At 40.1% G+C, this 16,559-nt stretch overlaps 1 protein-coding gene across 2 annotated transcripts in view; it reads left to right on the plus strand.

Moving 5' to 3' along the window:
- vldlr (very low density lipoprotein receptor) overlaps positions 1 to 16,559 on the plus strand; it is an 82,506-nt gene that overhangs the window by 34,437 nt on the left and 31,510 nt on the right. For both annotated transcript variants that reach the window (XM_078288396.1, XM_078288399.1), the window contains exons 7-13: positions 2,810 to 2,932; positions 5,203 to 5,325; positions 8,818 to 8,937; positions 10,692 to 10,817; positions 14,745 to 14,916; positions 15,338 to 15,562; positions 16,266 to 16,384. In XM_078288396.1, the coding sequence (XP_078144522.1) occupies positions 2,810 to 2,932; positions 5,203 to 5,325; positions 8,818 to 8,937; positions 10,692 to 10,817; positions 14,745 to 14,916; positions 15,338 to 15,562; positions 16,266 to 16,384 (1,008 nt within the window). The remainder of the gene's footprint in view (positions 1 to 2,809; positions 2,933 to 5,202; positions 5,326 to 8,817; positions 8,938 to 10,691; positions 10,818 to 14,744; positions 14,917 to 15,337; positions 15,563 to 16,265; positions 16,385 to 16,559) is intronic.

The following is a 16,559-nucleotide window of genomic DNA, read 5'->3' on the forward strand; positions in this document are numbered from 1 at the left end:
GAGTCTTCACTTCACCTGACCTGCATGTGTTTTGGACATTGGAAGCAACGGCGCTTATGGGAAATGTGGTCTTGATTTAACACTATCGTTAACAATGCCACTGGTATACCAATGTATCATAAATAATTTGACAATGATATGTTGATGTTTGAAACTGCTACACATGACACCTTTTAGTACCCTCCACAGTGAGTCCATATGTCAGACTGGGTGTTTTTAGCTAGCAGCGCTAAGCGGATGCCTTGAGGAAGCTCTGGTCAGGTTCAGAAAAGTAAAGCTTGACCCAGCGAGCGTTGCAGACCTGCTGAGCTCTCAGCATCTGAGCGGTGCGTCCTTCCCTTTTTAAATGTCAGGAAGCAGAAGCCAGCGCTGTATGGGAGGATGAGGACCGGCTGAAGCCCGGCTGCTGACACAAACTGTGTCCGGTGTCACACTTCTGTCGTTTACCATGATGGGTTAATTTTAACATTGCTTATGTGGACAGATTTAAGGGTACTTTCATGATGTTCAGTGAAGAAAAACGGCTGTCTGAAACTCACTAGAGCTAATTGAGATCTGCCGAGAGTCACCGGTTATTAGAGCCCTGCATTCTGGCCAATTTTCACATCACTAGCTCGGGCTCGGGTTTCTTTTTTTAAATTTATTTATTTATTTTTTTTATTTGGAGGACATATAGCGCTTTGTTTTTACATTATTTTGATTTTACACCAATTCTTTTTACACAATTTTGAGATGAGGTACATTTTGACATGATCTAGAGATGAGGTACATTTTAACATGATCTATAGATACACATATACATCTGCACATGCACAATTACACATAATCCCATATACATATATATCTATATGCACATATACATACACATATTGCAAAAAAATAAATAAAATAAATACATCACCACACATATCCAACTATCTACATACATAGCATAATGGTCCTCTTAATCACCAGCCCAACTCCCAGTCAAATGTATTTAGGGCCTGTTTCTGTTTTGGGGGGGCTTGGGACTTGAAATCAATAGGCATACCAATCAAAGAAACTACTAATTTAAGAAAATAACTAAAATTTGATTATAAAACAAAGTTAACATAGAAAAACTTTTTAGCCTATCAAATACAGACTTCCTGGTGCAAAACAACACGCCCTCCTGTCGCTTCCAAGCAAGCACCGGCCTCATGGACTAACGTTACTGTTCTGTTCTCGAGAAAATGGACTCTATCCGCCCTGCGCTCTGCCCGTTCTGTTGCGCGTATCTATTATTTTACCTATGGGTAAGTCAACACAGTTATCCGGTTTTGCTTATTGTTCTATAAACAACTCACAGGAACATTAATATACCATAGAAGAGTACTTATGTCCCTTTTTTATGAGTGTAGATGTACTGTTGCCAAATAGAAGCTTCTCAGCGGCTCTCCGTGGATAACTTCATCTCCAACATATATTTAAGCGACATTGATTCATGTATCCTCTATTTTCTTAACTGACATGGTGATAAATGACTACAATAAGCAAACTATTATTTATATACATTTATATGGCTAAAATACGGAACAGACGGACGCGTAGTAGTCCGTCAGAAGTCATGCGTATCTCCAGAGTTGTGGCTCCGATCCTGTTAAAAAAGCTTAACCTTTTTCCGATAAACGTCTGAACTGACACATTTAATACTGGTAATGCTTTGGAAGTGTTTTGTATGGTGTTGATTTAATAAGCTATTCGAAATTGATCAAACACATTAGGTTTTTATGGGTCGGACTGTGTGTGTGTGTGTGTGTGTGTGTGCCACCAAGGTCATGAGCTCCAGCTGCTCCTTGAAGTGGACACTTTTAAGACCATTTTTTTAACTTAATTAGGAAAAGAACAATTTTAGAGGTTGAATTGAAGGGTTACATTGTGAAAGTATAGATATATATCACTTTTGGGTAAAAGTTGTTTTTATTAGTTAGTATTTCAAAAACCCAGATGATTCTGCCCTGAAACACCAAACTATTCTATAAGCAAAAGTCTTGACTAGTGAAGAAAGTCTAGACCCACAGCTGCAACTAAAGATTATTTTCATTATCAATTTATTTTTCAATTAATTATTTAGTCTATAAAATGTCAAAAATAATGATAAATGCCCATCACAAGTTCCCAGAGCCCAAAGTGATTCTTCAAATGTCTTCCTCAGTCTGACCGGCAGCCAAAAAACCCCAAAGTATTGATTTTATAATGATATGAAACAGAGAAACACAGCAAATCTTTGCATTGGTGAAGCTGCAACCAGCAAATGTTTGGTATGTTTACTTGATAAATTACTAAAACGATTAATCGATTATCAAAAGTGTAATAGATAAGTTTTCTGTCGATCGAGTAATCGATGAGCCTCAGTTTAACTTCAGAGTGATTTTAGATGCTGCCTCTCATTTCTGAATGAAACTCCCTAATTGGTTATAGTTTAAGTTGATTCTTGTCGTGTGAGGGCTACAGCTAAAATAAATTCTCTCTCTGTCTCATACGCGCTCCCTAGTTGATATTTTCCATGCGCTGCTGTCCTACCTGACGGCTCTTGGGTGTCAGGAGTATCATCAGGAGTCTTGACCTCCTTCCTGTCGGGTGTACTGTTGTTAATCTGGGAACTGAAGCTTATTCTGCTGTTCAGCCTATTGCACTTCACTCTGGATCATAGAGTGAGCTAAGTGCCTGTAAAGATAAAATGAGGCTAGTCTAATTAGTGGCTAGGGAATGAATGTAAGCCAATGGAATTTCCTCATATGTGTAACACTGTGTGTGTGTGTGTGTGTGTGTGTGTGTGTGTCCTCACCAGCTGTGCGTACCTGTGGACCGGATCATTTCAAGTGTGACGATGGAAACTGTATCCCTGGCAGCAGGCAGTGCAACGGCCTCAGAGACTGCACCGACGGCTCGGACGAAGTCAACTGCAGAAACAGTAAGCGGTTTGTTTGTGTGTGTGTGTGTGTGTGTGCATGGTTTGTACGTGTGTATCTGTGCGTTGTTCTACAAATGACAGTTGCTTTAAATTCACCTCAGGGCATGCTCACAAACAAAAGCGTAATGTTTATCTTTTGTGTGTGAGATGGTGCGCCGTCTGTGTATTTTTGAGTGTTATTACAAAAAAACACATGTTTTTACATTCCACCTCAGGATGTCCTGAGGTACAGAAGTGTTTTCCCTTGTGTGTGTGTGAGTGATATGTGTGTGTGTGTGTGTTTTGACGTGAGTGTAGATGATGTGTTCATGTAGTTGGTCTCCAAGTATATTCCTGAGTGCATTTACAAATAAAATGTCTTCACAATCCACCTCAGGGTGTCCTGAGGTACAAAAACCTAGTGTTCATTTATCGTGTGTGTGTGTGTGTGGATGATGTGTGTTTAGATGATGCATGCATGTAGATGGTCTCCAAGTTTATTCCTGAGTGTTACAAACAAATGCTTTCACAGTCCACCTCAGGGAGTACAGAAGCGTTGTGTTATTTACTGTGTGTGTGTGTGTGTGCGTACGCCTTGAAGATATCTGTAAGAAGATATCCGCCCCATTATCTTGTTTCCTTGAGTGCAATTGTTTTTGCTCCAGTAACAGAGAAAACATTTGGCTGTGAAAACCGACTTCAAAGAAATGACGAGTTTGGGCTGTGATGCAGTTTCTCACATCGCCTCTGTTGGGCAGAAACCTCAGAACTAGAATTCGGGGGTGTAGCGGCTCTCGTTCAGTATTTCAAAATGTGCAACTACTGAGGTGAAGTCAATGCAAATAGCAACGAGTCTGACACAAATAAATCTCCAGAGACCAGTAACTCCATTTAGAACATTTAGTCAAAAACAAACAGTTACAGACTAACAAGGTTCATCAGTTGGCAATAATTCTTCTTGGTCAGAAAACTGTGTTGGTCCAAGGACTTTCTCCAATTGAGTCTAATGACAGTGACATCAAGGGTAAATGTAAAGGAGCATTTCAACTACTTGGAATGTATTATACATAAGAAACTATAGGAAAATGTAATGTTCTATAATAATCAACACATATGACTATAGCACAAATTAACTATTCAATAACACTAGTATTTCAATTAACACTATTTTCATTATTTCAAATATACAAATCACAAAATATATCTCAAAATATATTTTCCTTTAGACTGGCTCTTACTGGGGGGGTTTTCATGTTTTAACTTTAATTGAAGGATTACATGCTCCTTGATGGCTTTAGACAATTCTACTGGGTTTATGAAACCTTTTCAAAACCAATTAGATAAGGTCAGAAATGCATGTTGTCAAGCTAAAAACAAGGCTGCTTTCTTAGTTCCTGAAAAGTTGACATTTTGAAGATACGAGGTTTTCACTCGACAACGGCGATATGCACACTTTCTCTCTCTTGCGCTCACACGCACAACCACATACATTGTTAATTCCTCTCTCTAGCTTAAGTTCTTGTGGAGTAGAGTAGAAGTTGGTGTGTTAGTGGGGAATCTGTCAACATTAAACTCACTCAGACACACAAGCTGACATACAAATACTACACACACACACACACACACACACACTCTGAATGAGTCATTTTTTCCCTCTACAGTGGATCTTTGTATCGTCCTTGCTATGTTCACGAATCATTGGGTAATCTATGAACATGAAAATGTGAAGGATATGATCATTTCTGTCTCCACTGCCTAATGTAATGAGAACAGCCTGATAGATTAAAGTGTTGCAGTGGAGAGAGTACTGAGAAACACACTCTCACACACACACACTCGCAATTAAACTCACTCACACACTCAGCTGCACACAAAAACACAATATTCTTTATATTTTTCTTTGTTTAGATGAGACTTTAATGACAGAGCGGAGAAAAACATTTAGATAAGAATCAGGCAAACAGTGAGTACTGAAGATAATATAAGCAAAGTAATTACAACAAAAATAAGAACTAAACATTGAAAAACAAAACAGCAAATAAAGGGATAAAATACATCTTCATTAACAGATTTACAGGTTCAAACGGCTATGCAAATGTGCATCGTTCCCATTATTAGAGGGCAAACAGGAGAACAAATATACAAAAATGTGTCCCGACATTGTAAATATATCCAGTGTAATGCAATTCACATTATCAGATTTACAGATGGAGGTAGCATGTGTGCAGAAATGCGTGCACATGTGCAGCGGCAGCTGTCAGCGTCTAAAACTCCTGACTGTCTCCCTGCAGTGACTCAGTGTAACGGGCCGGACAAGTTCAAGTGTCGCAGCGGGGAGTGCATTGAGATGAGCAAGGTGTGCAACAAGGCCAGAGACTGTCCCGACTGGAGCGACGAGCCCATCAAGGAATGCAGTGAGTACAACAACCACCTTTTTAAAATCGATTTCTGCTTGTCCAGCGAAAGATTTCACTGGGTAGAATAGACAACTGATTGGTTTTTTTTGATTGATTTTATTTATGTGTCATACACCTCATGGTGCCCAGCCCATATGAGCTTGCAAAACACAAAAAAGACATCATGTTCAACAACCAAAAAGAACCAGAAACAAATGACAGTCAAAACATACAAATAGAAGTCATACATGTTGCTATAAACAGAACAGTTCATACTGCTAATCAACTTTAACATTGCGATAAACATAAACACTTTGCCTTCAAACATACAGCTTATCACTTCTCAATTTACACTCTTTCCAAATGAAATTCGCTACACTAAATCCTTCCTCTCTGAATAACTATTTCATCTTTACCTCATCTCCCAACCAGAACAACTCAGGCTTCTTGTTTTTCTCAAATAAAGACAGTCTTAGTTTATCGCACAATGTGCAGTAAAACAAAAAGTGAAATTCATCTTCAACAACACCCAGTTCACATACACTACATAATCACTCTGCCAACTTCTGCTTTGAGTTTAAAGCTGCACTAGGCATCTTTTCGCATGCTGGCGGCTCGAAACGGCAGCGAGAGGCAACTGTTTGAAATTTAAGAACTTCATTACCCAGAATTCCTGCACAGTGAGGTCAGCGAACGTCACACAGCAGCTCATGTTCACCAAGCGGCCGGTCTGTGATGCTTTATACCAAAGAAACCAAAGAGACGAGAGAGGAGAAGATCTAACGCTGGTGAGTCCAGCTTTCTCTGGACGGAGCGCTGCTCACTGCTGTTTAGGAGACAGTTTGTACTTTGCTCTTAGGTTTCCATTTGTCACTTAACCCGACACTTGACCCGACAACAGAACTTAATTTGGGCAAATTTGGGGGATGGGACGCTCTTCTCTGTTGCACACTGATTTGGACTGATAAGATGTGTATTTTCACATTAATCTTGCCTAGTGCAGCTTTAATGTGCTGCAGTACAGTGTGAGAAAAGGAATGGTGAATCTAAATAATTCTCTTTCATGTTTTGAAGAACTTCACCAAAAATGTTTGTGCTTTTATTAAAGTAGAATATTAGAGTAGAATATTAAAGGACACAGTGAGTAGAATACTAAACTTCTGAGTATGAATTGTATTGCAGCACCAACAGAAAAGGACTTGCATATCTAATTGAGTACCGAGCTTCTGCCTTTTGAGTGTGAAGTTTACTGCTGTACAGTCAGAGGAGATCTAAATGATCCTGTTTCATGTGTTGGTGCACTAACTGCTTCTTTGTAATGAGGGGAGGAAAGTTGTTTGCTTTTTTTATTGCGTTTATAATTCTACTCGCTGCAGAATCTTTTATAAACACCTGCCTCAAGTTTGAAGTGTGCAATACAGATAGAGAAATGGTTTCTCTTTCTAAAGGAACCAATTAATCCTAAAAGAACTTCCCCGCTATGTTGTGAAACATAAACCGTTTGTGCTTTTTTCTATTAAAGGACACAGTGAGGAGAATACCAAATTTCTGCTTTGAGTTTAAACCGCTGCACAGTTGGAGAAAATAAATGGCATATCTATCTAACCATATTTCTTGTATTGGAGAAGTCACTGCTACCTATGAGCTGTCCTCCGAGTACGAATTCGAACTTACACACAGTACACACACAATGTAATTATAGACTAAATTGCAATTAAATTTAATTAACAGAATAAACTTCTCCAGTCTCCAGCTGGTTTATCCCGCCATCCATCCATTATTTATTTTTAACACCACTGTTATTTCTTTTTGAAGTTTGCCGATGTCTCAATAAATTGGACAAGACACAAGAGTCTTTACCTGGCCGCCTGAATGTTTTTTTGTTTTTTTTTGTTTGTTTTTCTCAGCTTGGTGGATCGGTTTCAGGTCGACCCGCGCATCACTGCTCTGTACTTAATGTTGTTTTGCCGCAGCACTGCACACTTTGAGGATAATAACGGATTTAGTTGATGTTTGAGCCTAAAACTGATTAACTATCCGCCAACCTTAGGGAATCCCGTTTTATTGATTGAATTGCTCTTCAAATGCATTTGCCCTTGCCTATCAAAGAGACGTCCATCAAGCGGTTATCTGCTGCTGTGAGTTGGAACGCTGCTACTGCTATCGATTTACAAAATTCAGTCAAGAGAAGCAGGCCTTGAATACAGAAAGGTCTGGATTTCATTTTAACGGGGGCTCACGTTGTTTTCTGCTGCATTTGTCCCAGCAGTAACTCTGCTGTGATCGCTCCATCAGCCGGGTCAGGTTTGATCCTCGGGGTTCGGATGAACAACATGTTGTCCTCCATAGAAATCCTTTCATTTACTGATCCGTGCATTATTGACTGAGGTAAACATGAAAAACTGTCAATAGTCATTATCATAAACGGTACTAAATCGGTACAGGTACTGAAGATGTCTCTGTACTGAAGAGTTCTGCCAAGGCCATCTGATCGATCAATCTGATTGATCAGAGGCTTTCCAACGCTGATAATTCTCATACCCAAAGCATTATGCCAAGCTGTGCTTTATGAAAAATGTAACCAGGTTATTCCTTTCTAACTAGTGTTGTAACCAGGGGGCTAGTCGGACATCTTTCTCCTTATTTATTTATTTTTTTTATTTTATTTTTTTGCTATCTGTATGCAGGATATATAGACCTTGCACAGTACAGGAGTTGTTAAATGATGTTTTAAAGTCTTATTACTCACCAAGACATTCTTAAAGCTACAATCTGCAACTTTTTTCCTTGTGTGAGGGAAGTATATTATTAGCCCCGCCCTCCTCCCCCTCAGTTGGTCAAGTTCCCGCCCCAACACCTGTCACTCATCCTGATGATGTCATCTAGCCTGAGGTAACTGGCAGCGTAAAGCCTCCACAGTTTGAAGAAGCAGACAGAGAACGCAAACGCTGATGTTCACCTATCACCTAGCAACCACCTAGTAACACACTAGTAACTGTTAGTAATCACCTAGCAACCACCTAGTAACACACTAGTAACCATTAGTAATCACCTAGCAACCACCTAGTAACATTTTAACAACCCCTAGTAATATCCTAGCGACCACCTAGTAATCACCTAGCAACTGTAGACATAAAACATGATTTTCATTTCATTGTATTTGCAAGTGTCAGCTTTCATTCCATTTAATTGAGTACTAGAAAGTTATAAAGTTCTAAACATTTAAACTCTTTCTAATGAATTTAACCTTTCAAACTGAAGGTGCCGCATAACTGTGACATCCTGAGTTTGAATCTGGACTGGGACCCCCCCCCCCCCCCCCCCCCCCCCTTCTTTCCTGTCCATCTCTACTGCTGGCTAAAGGCAAAAACGGGCCAAAAAATTGCATGTTGTAGCTTTTAACTGTGATCATGGGTGTGATGGTGATGGTGCGTGGAGCTTGCACCGTAAACATGATCCTCTTGGGTATTGTTGCTTTAATGAAGGCCTCCTTCCTCCCCCGTGTCTCAGATCTGAACGAATGCCTGCTGAACAACGGCGGCTGCTCGCACATCTGCAGGGACATGGTGATCGGCTTCGAGTGTGACTGCACACCCGGACTGCAGCTCATAGACCACAAGACCTGCGGAGGTAGGTCACATTTATAGTCGGTGTCCTACTGCCATTTAATATGTGTTCACACTGCGAGCAACTTGGTTGATGGGTTGCTCTATTCTGACTGATTGTGGGCGGGGCCAGAGGCTTCGATTGCATCTATGTAGCGGTCTACAGCTACAAATTTTGATCAAGCAAATCGGGTATCTTTTCACTCTTTTGGGTTTTTAACGTTGCATCGTTTTGAATTGACATTAACCAGCTAGCAAGTGCTTATTAGGCTAAAATAGAAAAGAAAATAAACACTTAACAATCAACATTAATTTAGCGCTTACCATCGAACCCAATGATGGATGTAAATGTTCTCAGAGTATCATTTTTTAGACATTTTTTATTCCTGTAGTCTTGTCTAATAAAAGTTGTAGAAATCTGGGGAACTCTTATTAATGGCTGGAATCAACTTCTTGCCCATTTTGCATTTGCCAGGCCGATCTGCTGTTTATGAAACTAAAACAGTCAGTAGGGAAGCAAGGAAGCACAGGAATCTGATTGGCTGCTGACGGCTGATGATTATGAAAAGAGGCTCAGGTTTCATTGTATGTAACAGGCGACTCCTCTCCTTTTTTTTTTAATGATCAGATTTATTGCAGTGTTTTTATCCTTTTGCATAAACAGTCCGGGTCAGACTTGGTACTTGTAGTGTGAAGAAAGCAGTAGATATTTAATGTAGGGCTGGTATGTATTTTTTATTATGCACTTCTGGCCTGAAGAGGGAATTCAGTGTGTAATGTGATTGGTCACGTTCTAATCTTTTCCTCAAAGCTGAAATCCTCTTGGTTATGGTTAGGGAGGCGCTGATCCGACAGTGTATCGGTATGAAGCCAATCATGGCCTCAAACACTGGATTGGATATTGGAAAATATGTATCACCCAGTCTGGAATGACCCCTATTGGCTGTATTTAGGTATTTGGGATACATAGAATGAAAATCTGAGGCTTTACGTTAAGTTTTATTGCTGACTACAGGAAACTCTTCAGCTACAGCCTGCTCCCACTTGAATTAAATGTTGAATCTACTGATGTTTTCAACAGTTTAATGGTGGATTTACATCTGGGAGTAGACAAACTCACGTCAGCTTACAGTATATTTCTCAAGTAATGGCAATTATGGAAATGTAAAGCGTAAACACACTGTTTTCATCCAGTCTCTGCCTAGTACACAGCTGCGAGAAAGTGTGGCGGTAATAATTATTTTATGATCGCAAAGCATTTGAGGCTGCCGCAGGTGGAACACCTGCTTTCGCATCACTGATGGAGCTGCGGCCAGAAGGGCAACGCGGTTGAAAGTTTCAGCCCAGATGCAGAGCAAAGCTTGTAATATTAATATTTACAGCTCAAGGACATGATTTAGTGCTGAATAACTCTTTGTTGTTCCGTGTTAAACTTGTTATCAAGACGTGTTTTTGCCAATTTTTGTATCTTTAACTAAGCTGTTTGAAAACACTTGATTAACTCTGGAAGTGTTTGACTCGATTAATCACATATGACTGATGCCACCTGTCTCTCTTCATTCTTCATTGCAGCTTGATCTTCATTCTCTTTATTCTCTTTTTATGCATTTTAATGTATTCTCTCTTCTTTTACACCTTTATCTCTTTTTATTTGCCTTTTTATTTATCTTATCCTGTATTATCTAATGTCTAATATACCTTGTGTAAAGCACTTTGAATTGCCTCTGTGTACGAAATGTGCTGTATGAATAAACTTTGCCTTCATCTCTCTCTGCACAGACATCAATGAGTGTCTGAACCCCGGCATCTGCAGTCAGATCTGCATCAACCTGAAGGGAGGCTACAAGTGTGAATGTCACAACGGCTACCAGATGGATCCCACCACTGCAGTCTGCAAGGCTGTTGGTGAGTGAACAGCTGCTCCAGCACCAAATTATTACTTTTATTTTCCCCTTTCTAGCTATTTCACGTGATTTGATTATTGGAATAAGCATAGAGGCTTCAAACGTTAATTGTTGCCCGAGAAAAAACACAAATTAAAAATATAATTGACTTGTGTAGTAGGTTTCTTTAATCGTCTTGTTGACCTCCAGGGTTTAACTGCAGTAAAATACACTACACCACTCTATTGTCGGGCTATTTGACTCCTTGATTATTGGAATAAGCGTAGAGGCTTCAAAACAACTTTTTATCACAAAAATTAAAACATAATATGCGTAATATTCTTCCTCCCGATCCCCCAGGCAGGGAACCACTGCAGTAAAATTCACTAAACCACACTGTTGTCACTTTTAGAGTTTGCAAGGATGTGGCTGAACTGGACTTGTATACTTTTCCTGCATTTTACCAGACTGTGTCAGGTGCAGGATCAATCAACAAACAGTAGAAAGAGGTGCAGTCTGCACACTGAAACACACCCTCCACCACCATGAAGACAGCAGTAGCCTAAAGCATTTAACCAGAGGGTCGCTGGTTCGAATCCCAAGACCAGCTGGGGAAATGTGGACGGGGGGGAAAGTCAATGAATAATCCTCAAAAACTTCAGTTGAGGTGCTCTTGAGTAAGATACTCCATGCTGGGAGAACTGCTGGGTAAATGAAAGTTAAATCTGCCTTCAAACATCTTGGTAGTCTTGTCCAGTGGTTCTCAATGTGGGGTCCGGTGACCACCAGGGGTCCTTTAGGGGGTTCCAGAGGGTCCCCAGCAAACTGATGAATTATTAAACTTCACCATTATTTAATTTACAAGAAGTTAACACAATTAGAGAATGTAGAAGAATGACTGTTTTGGTTCATAGTTTCTCTGTTTTCTCTCTACCTACAATACAGACAGTCATGGGATTCTGGACTAAATCAATTCTAATCAGATGGTGCTTTTTAAATGAAAAAGCTTTTTTACCGGTTTCTTTAGAAACTAAAGGAAGATTCTAGTAACTGTTTTAAATAACATGGATAATTAAAATAAACATTTAAATATGAATAAGAGCAAAAGATGAAAGTGTCTTCTGCATTGTGGAGAAAGTCAGTTAAGTTCCTTGTACATGTCACAGTGATGGGCTTGGAAAGGAAATCTTCATACAAATCTACAAAGGCTGTTTATTGAAATGATTTTGGACCGTTGACCTGCAGCTTCCTTGGCTGTGCGTTCTCAGCCTTTTAACTATTTTAATAAATGTTAAACGGGTACCAGAGGAGTCTGCTGTTATAGAAATAACCCTCAGAAAGGCTGCTGTCTGTGCTGCAGCTGGGGGATGTGAGTGCCGTCCTCTGGTCTGGTGATCACATGTTGTTCCAGAGTAGATGCAGTAAAAAAAGGCTTTATTGTTTCGGGCGATGACAATGCCCATCACTGTCCCCTCAGCCTGTCCTCCCTTCTTCCAATTCATTTGTTAAAGGATCCTCTTAAATTCAACCATTATCTAAACTCGTGTGGGATGTGCCACCCATGTCGATTAATTTCACCTATTCATAAATAAAATGGCATTGAAAACTAAGGGCCAGGCGCTCAGGGGGCGAAAATGCAATTTAAGAAAAGAAGGGAGCTGCTGATGATGCAAAAATACATTTATTTGGATTCATGGACACACCAGAAAACAACACATTAGTGCTTTTTGAAATAAAAACTTGCTGTGTAATAAATGTATGTTGGCATTATCAGTGTCTCCCTTCTCCTTGTTTGATTACCTATTCAAATTCTTCATCCGCTAGAACAAATTGTGGATACTCGTCTTCACACTGTGAGTAACTCAGTTGATGTGTCGCTCTATTGTGGGCGGGGCCAGAGGCTCCGATTGCTTGTTTGTTTTATTATTAGCACATATTAAAATCAACAGTGTAAATAAATACACAGTAAAGCAGGAATTGTGCAGGAGAGGTTGAAGAAACCAAGATGGGCTTGTGAGAGTAAAGAGACAATATTAAAAACATCATAATACATTTAAACTATCTAAAATACAATTCAATACAGACTATATGAAAAAGTGAATAGTAGGACTAGTAATGATAACAACAGTAAATAGGGAAAAGTGCATAGGGTATTTAAAGAAGATATTGCATGATTAGATGAGCTTTCATCTTACTTTTAAACTAATATTCAGATGAACTATGTTTTTTATGCGGTTTGGCAGACTATTCCATAGAAAATTGACCCTGGTTCATTCTGAAGAAAGCAGAGTGGAGATTGTCAGATGATCTAGTAGCATGGCTGTGTATATGATATGAATGCACAGTAAATGAGTAAGAGTTCACAGCCAGAGGGAAGATGGGAACACAAGTGGGTGCAAGGACAACACAACATGTTGCAGCACAAAAGCACATCAGCACCATCAGCACCAGCGCCGCCTTTCTGTTCCCATTCAACAGGAAGTGTAGCACCCATCTCTGCTGCTGAGAGAGGTGGAGAAAATCTGAGAGTTGTGGAACGGCTTTACTTGGGCTGCATAAAATATTTACATGTTAAGAGGCATATGCATGTACTCCCTGATGAGCTGTGCACAATGTGTGTACGCACCTTTAACGTAAATATTGTATATAACTCGGTTAAAGCTGTTCTGCATTGCAGTTGCTTCTTCCTTCTCCTTTCATTTGAAGAAAACTGTGTAGCCAGAGCAGAAGACCGACTTTCAAAATCAGGTTTTATGTTTTTACCTGCGCCAAGGAGGCTGTTTTTGTTCGTTTGTCTTTCTGTCAGCAGGATATGTAAAAAACGTAAGAACGAATTTCTATGAAAGTTCGTGGGCAGATCGGCGTTGGGCCAAGGAACAATTGATTAGATTTTGGTTGGGATCTGGCATTTCTGCCACTATGATTAGCATTTGTTAGCCTTTACTATGAAACTAACAGAGATAGCGTTGATTCTAATTCTAAGTGGATGTTTGCAGGGTCAAGAAATCAATTTAACTAAAAATTTAAGTGACAGGAATTATGTTTTTTGGTGGAACAGCAAGTTTTTGCAAGGAAAGGTCTTTGGCTGACATTAAGTACTGTTTTTTGTATTATCACAGGATAAACACATGAAGGTTGACAGAGGGATCACAAAACGTATCTTCCCCCTTTAAAATCCAATGCACAGTTTACATTTTTATCAGCTTTTCTATTCTACTTCAGTTAACATCTTACATTGATTTTAATTTACATCTTGAATTTAGCTTATGCTCGTATCCGTTAGAGAGACTTGCAATGAGTGCAACAGTAGAATAAGCTTAAATTCCTACTTCAAATCACCAATAGTGAGGAGATCAACAATAGACGTAACAAGTATTCCTGTGTCCCTATAAGGATCATGATTTAAAAAGAGAGAAAAAAACACTTTTGGAGAAGGAAAAACAAGCTAAGGAGAAAAGGTAGAAATTATTTTTTTCCCTTCCAGAACGGAAGAGAGTAAGAATTGAGCATTAAGGCTTTGTCCACACTCATCGTCCAAAAACGCATAATTTCTTCCACTTGGGCTGACCGTTTTTACCCCATTCCTTGAGGCGTTGAAACAGCCGATACAGCCTGCATGGATCACATGACAATGATACGCCTGAGATCACATGACAATTGCACATCAGCGCTTGCCCCCGTCCACACTACAACACGAAACTGGTGTTTTTCAAAGGTATCCACTTGGGAGAGCGTTTTCAGAAAGATTGTGGTGGTCGAAAACGGCGGCTTAGTGTGGATGGAAGGCCAAAACAGAGAAACAAAGATGTGTTTTCAAATTAGTGTGGACTAGAGCAAGATATGGGAGAGGGCGACCTGAGGATCTTGTTGGAGAGATGAGTTGTCAGATTGGCCTCCAGTTTCTCTGTCTTGATTGAACAAAGCCTCCTCCCCTCCCTCCCTCCACCAGGTAAGGAGCCCTGCCTGATCTTCACTAACCGCCGTGACATCCGCCGCCTGGGTCTGGAGAGGAAGGAGTACACCCAGATCGTGGAGCAGCAGAGGAACACCGTGGCTCTGGACGCCGACTTCAACCAGCAGATGATCTTCTGGGCCGACCTGGGGCAGAAGGCCATCTACAGGTGGGGTTACACACACACACACACACACACACACACACACACACAGGAACGTATACACATCCACACACATAAGCACTGAACCACACCGTTATAGTTTGCTCAAACTCCGTACGATATAGTAGACTATTATTTATTTCATAAGATATTTAATGCTGTTGCAAAGTATTGTCTCTAGAAAAAGTTCCTTTATTTTACATGAGATAAAAAGTTAAAGGATTTAGAGGTTAGAGGATTTTTCCCAGGAAAGAGCTACCAGACACCGGCTGTTTAGAACAGACAATGGAGAAGATTTATGAACTGGATATAGGCTGAATCTCTGTTGTGTTATATCTATTAGTTCTAGAGAGCAGCAATTATTTATATGAAATGTTGTGCATAATTACTTGAACACTGTTCTCTCTCCTCCTCTCGTCCCTCGCAGCACGGTGCTGGACAAGCGGGGCGACGTCGGCAGCCACACCAAAGTGATCGACAACGTCCAGACGCCCGTGGGCGTCGCCGTGGACTGGATCTACAAGAACCTCTACTGGTCCGACCTCGGCACCAAAACCATCGCCGTGGCAAACTTCAACGGCACCAAGCAGAAGGTCCTGTTCAGCAGTGGCCTCAAGGAGCCGGCGTCCATCGCTGTGGATCCGCTGTCTGGGTGAGTGGAAGTGAAGCGTGTGTGTTTTCCTGTTTTGTATTTGTAGTCACGTGAAAACCTTGTATCTCCAAAATGTAAACGAGCTTTGATTTGACCTTAATGGGCGATGCAGACCAAATTAATATCACGATGATCATAATAAATGATTTGGATATTGATATAAAACTATATATGCTAACATACAAAATCACATGTTTAATTATCATCATTGCATTGAACTGCATGGTAATGTGTAAAATCAAACTCTTCAAATAAGATTCCCTAATTTATTTTAGATCCCATTTTATGATTATAATAACTCAATATCATTATTTCATCACGATATGATTCTGTTGAAAGATGATTAACGATAATATTGAGTTATTGCCCAGCCCTAACTCCACGCATTTTTGTTTTTTCTCAAATGGGGTTTGAAAGGGTTTCATACGCCAGAGGGCCGCAGAGTTTGTCTCAACCAATAGAGAAACATGGGAGTTAAAATGGTTTTACATGACAGAAGTGACTTGTGTTGATTAATTGGATAAAACTGAACATTGCTTGATTCCCCAGTAAAGAGCAGTCAAGGGAGTTTTTAAATTTTTTTTAAAATCTTTTTTCCATCCATAAAGTGTCGTGTTTTGATGTGCTGTCAGAAGTGTTTTATTTGAAGAGGTCTTACAGTGTGTGTGTGTGTGTGTGTGTGTTGGTTCTTCTTCTCCTGTAGGTTCCTTTACTGGTCGGACTGGGGCGAGCCGGCAAAGATTGAGAAGTCTGGTATGAACGGAGTTGACAGACAGGTTCTGGTGGAGACGGACATCCAGTGGCCCAATGGAATCACCCTGGGTAGGAACACACACACACACACACACACACACACACATCCCCACATGCACACACACACACTCTCACACTTATTGAGGACCTTCATTGACTACATTTATTCCCTATCCCCTAACCTTAACCCTCACCTAAGCTGTGCCGATATGAAAATTTCATAGTACAATTATCTATCTCGATA

This window comes from Centroberyx gerrardi, chromosome 2 (assembly GCF_048128805.1).
Source record: "Centroberyx gerrardi isolate f3 chromosome 2, fCenGer3.hap1.cur.20231027, whole genome shotgun sequence".
NCBI classification, from domain to species: domain Eukaryota; kingdom Metazoa; phylum Chordata; class Actinopteri; order Beryciformes; family Berycidae; genus Centroberyx; species Centroberyx gerrardi.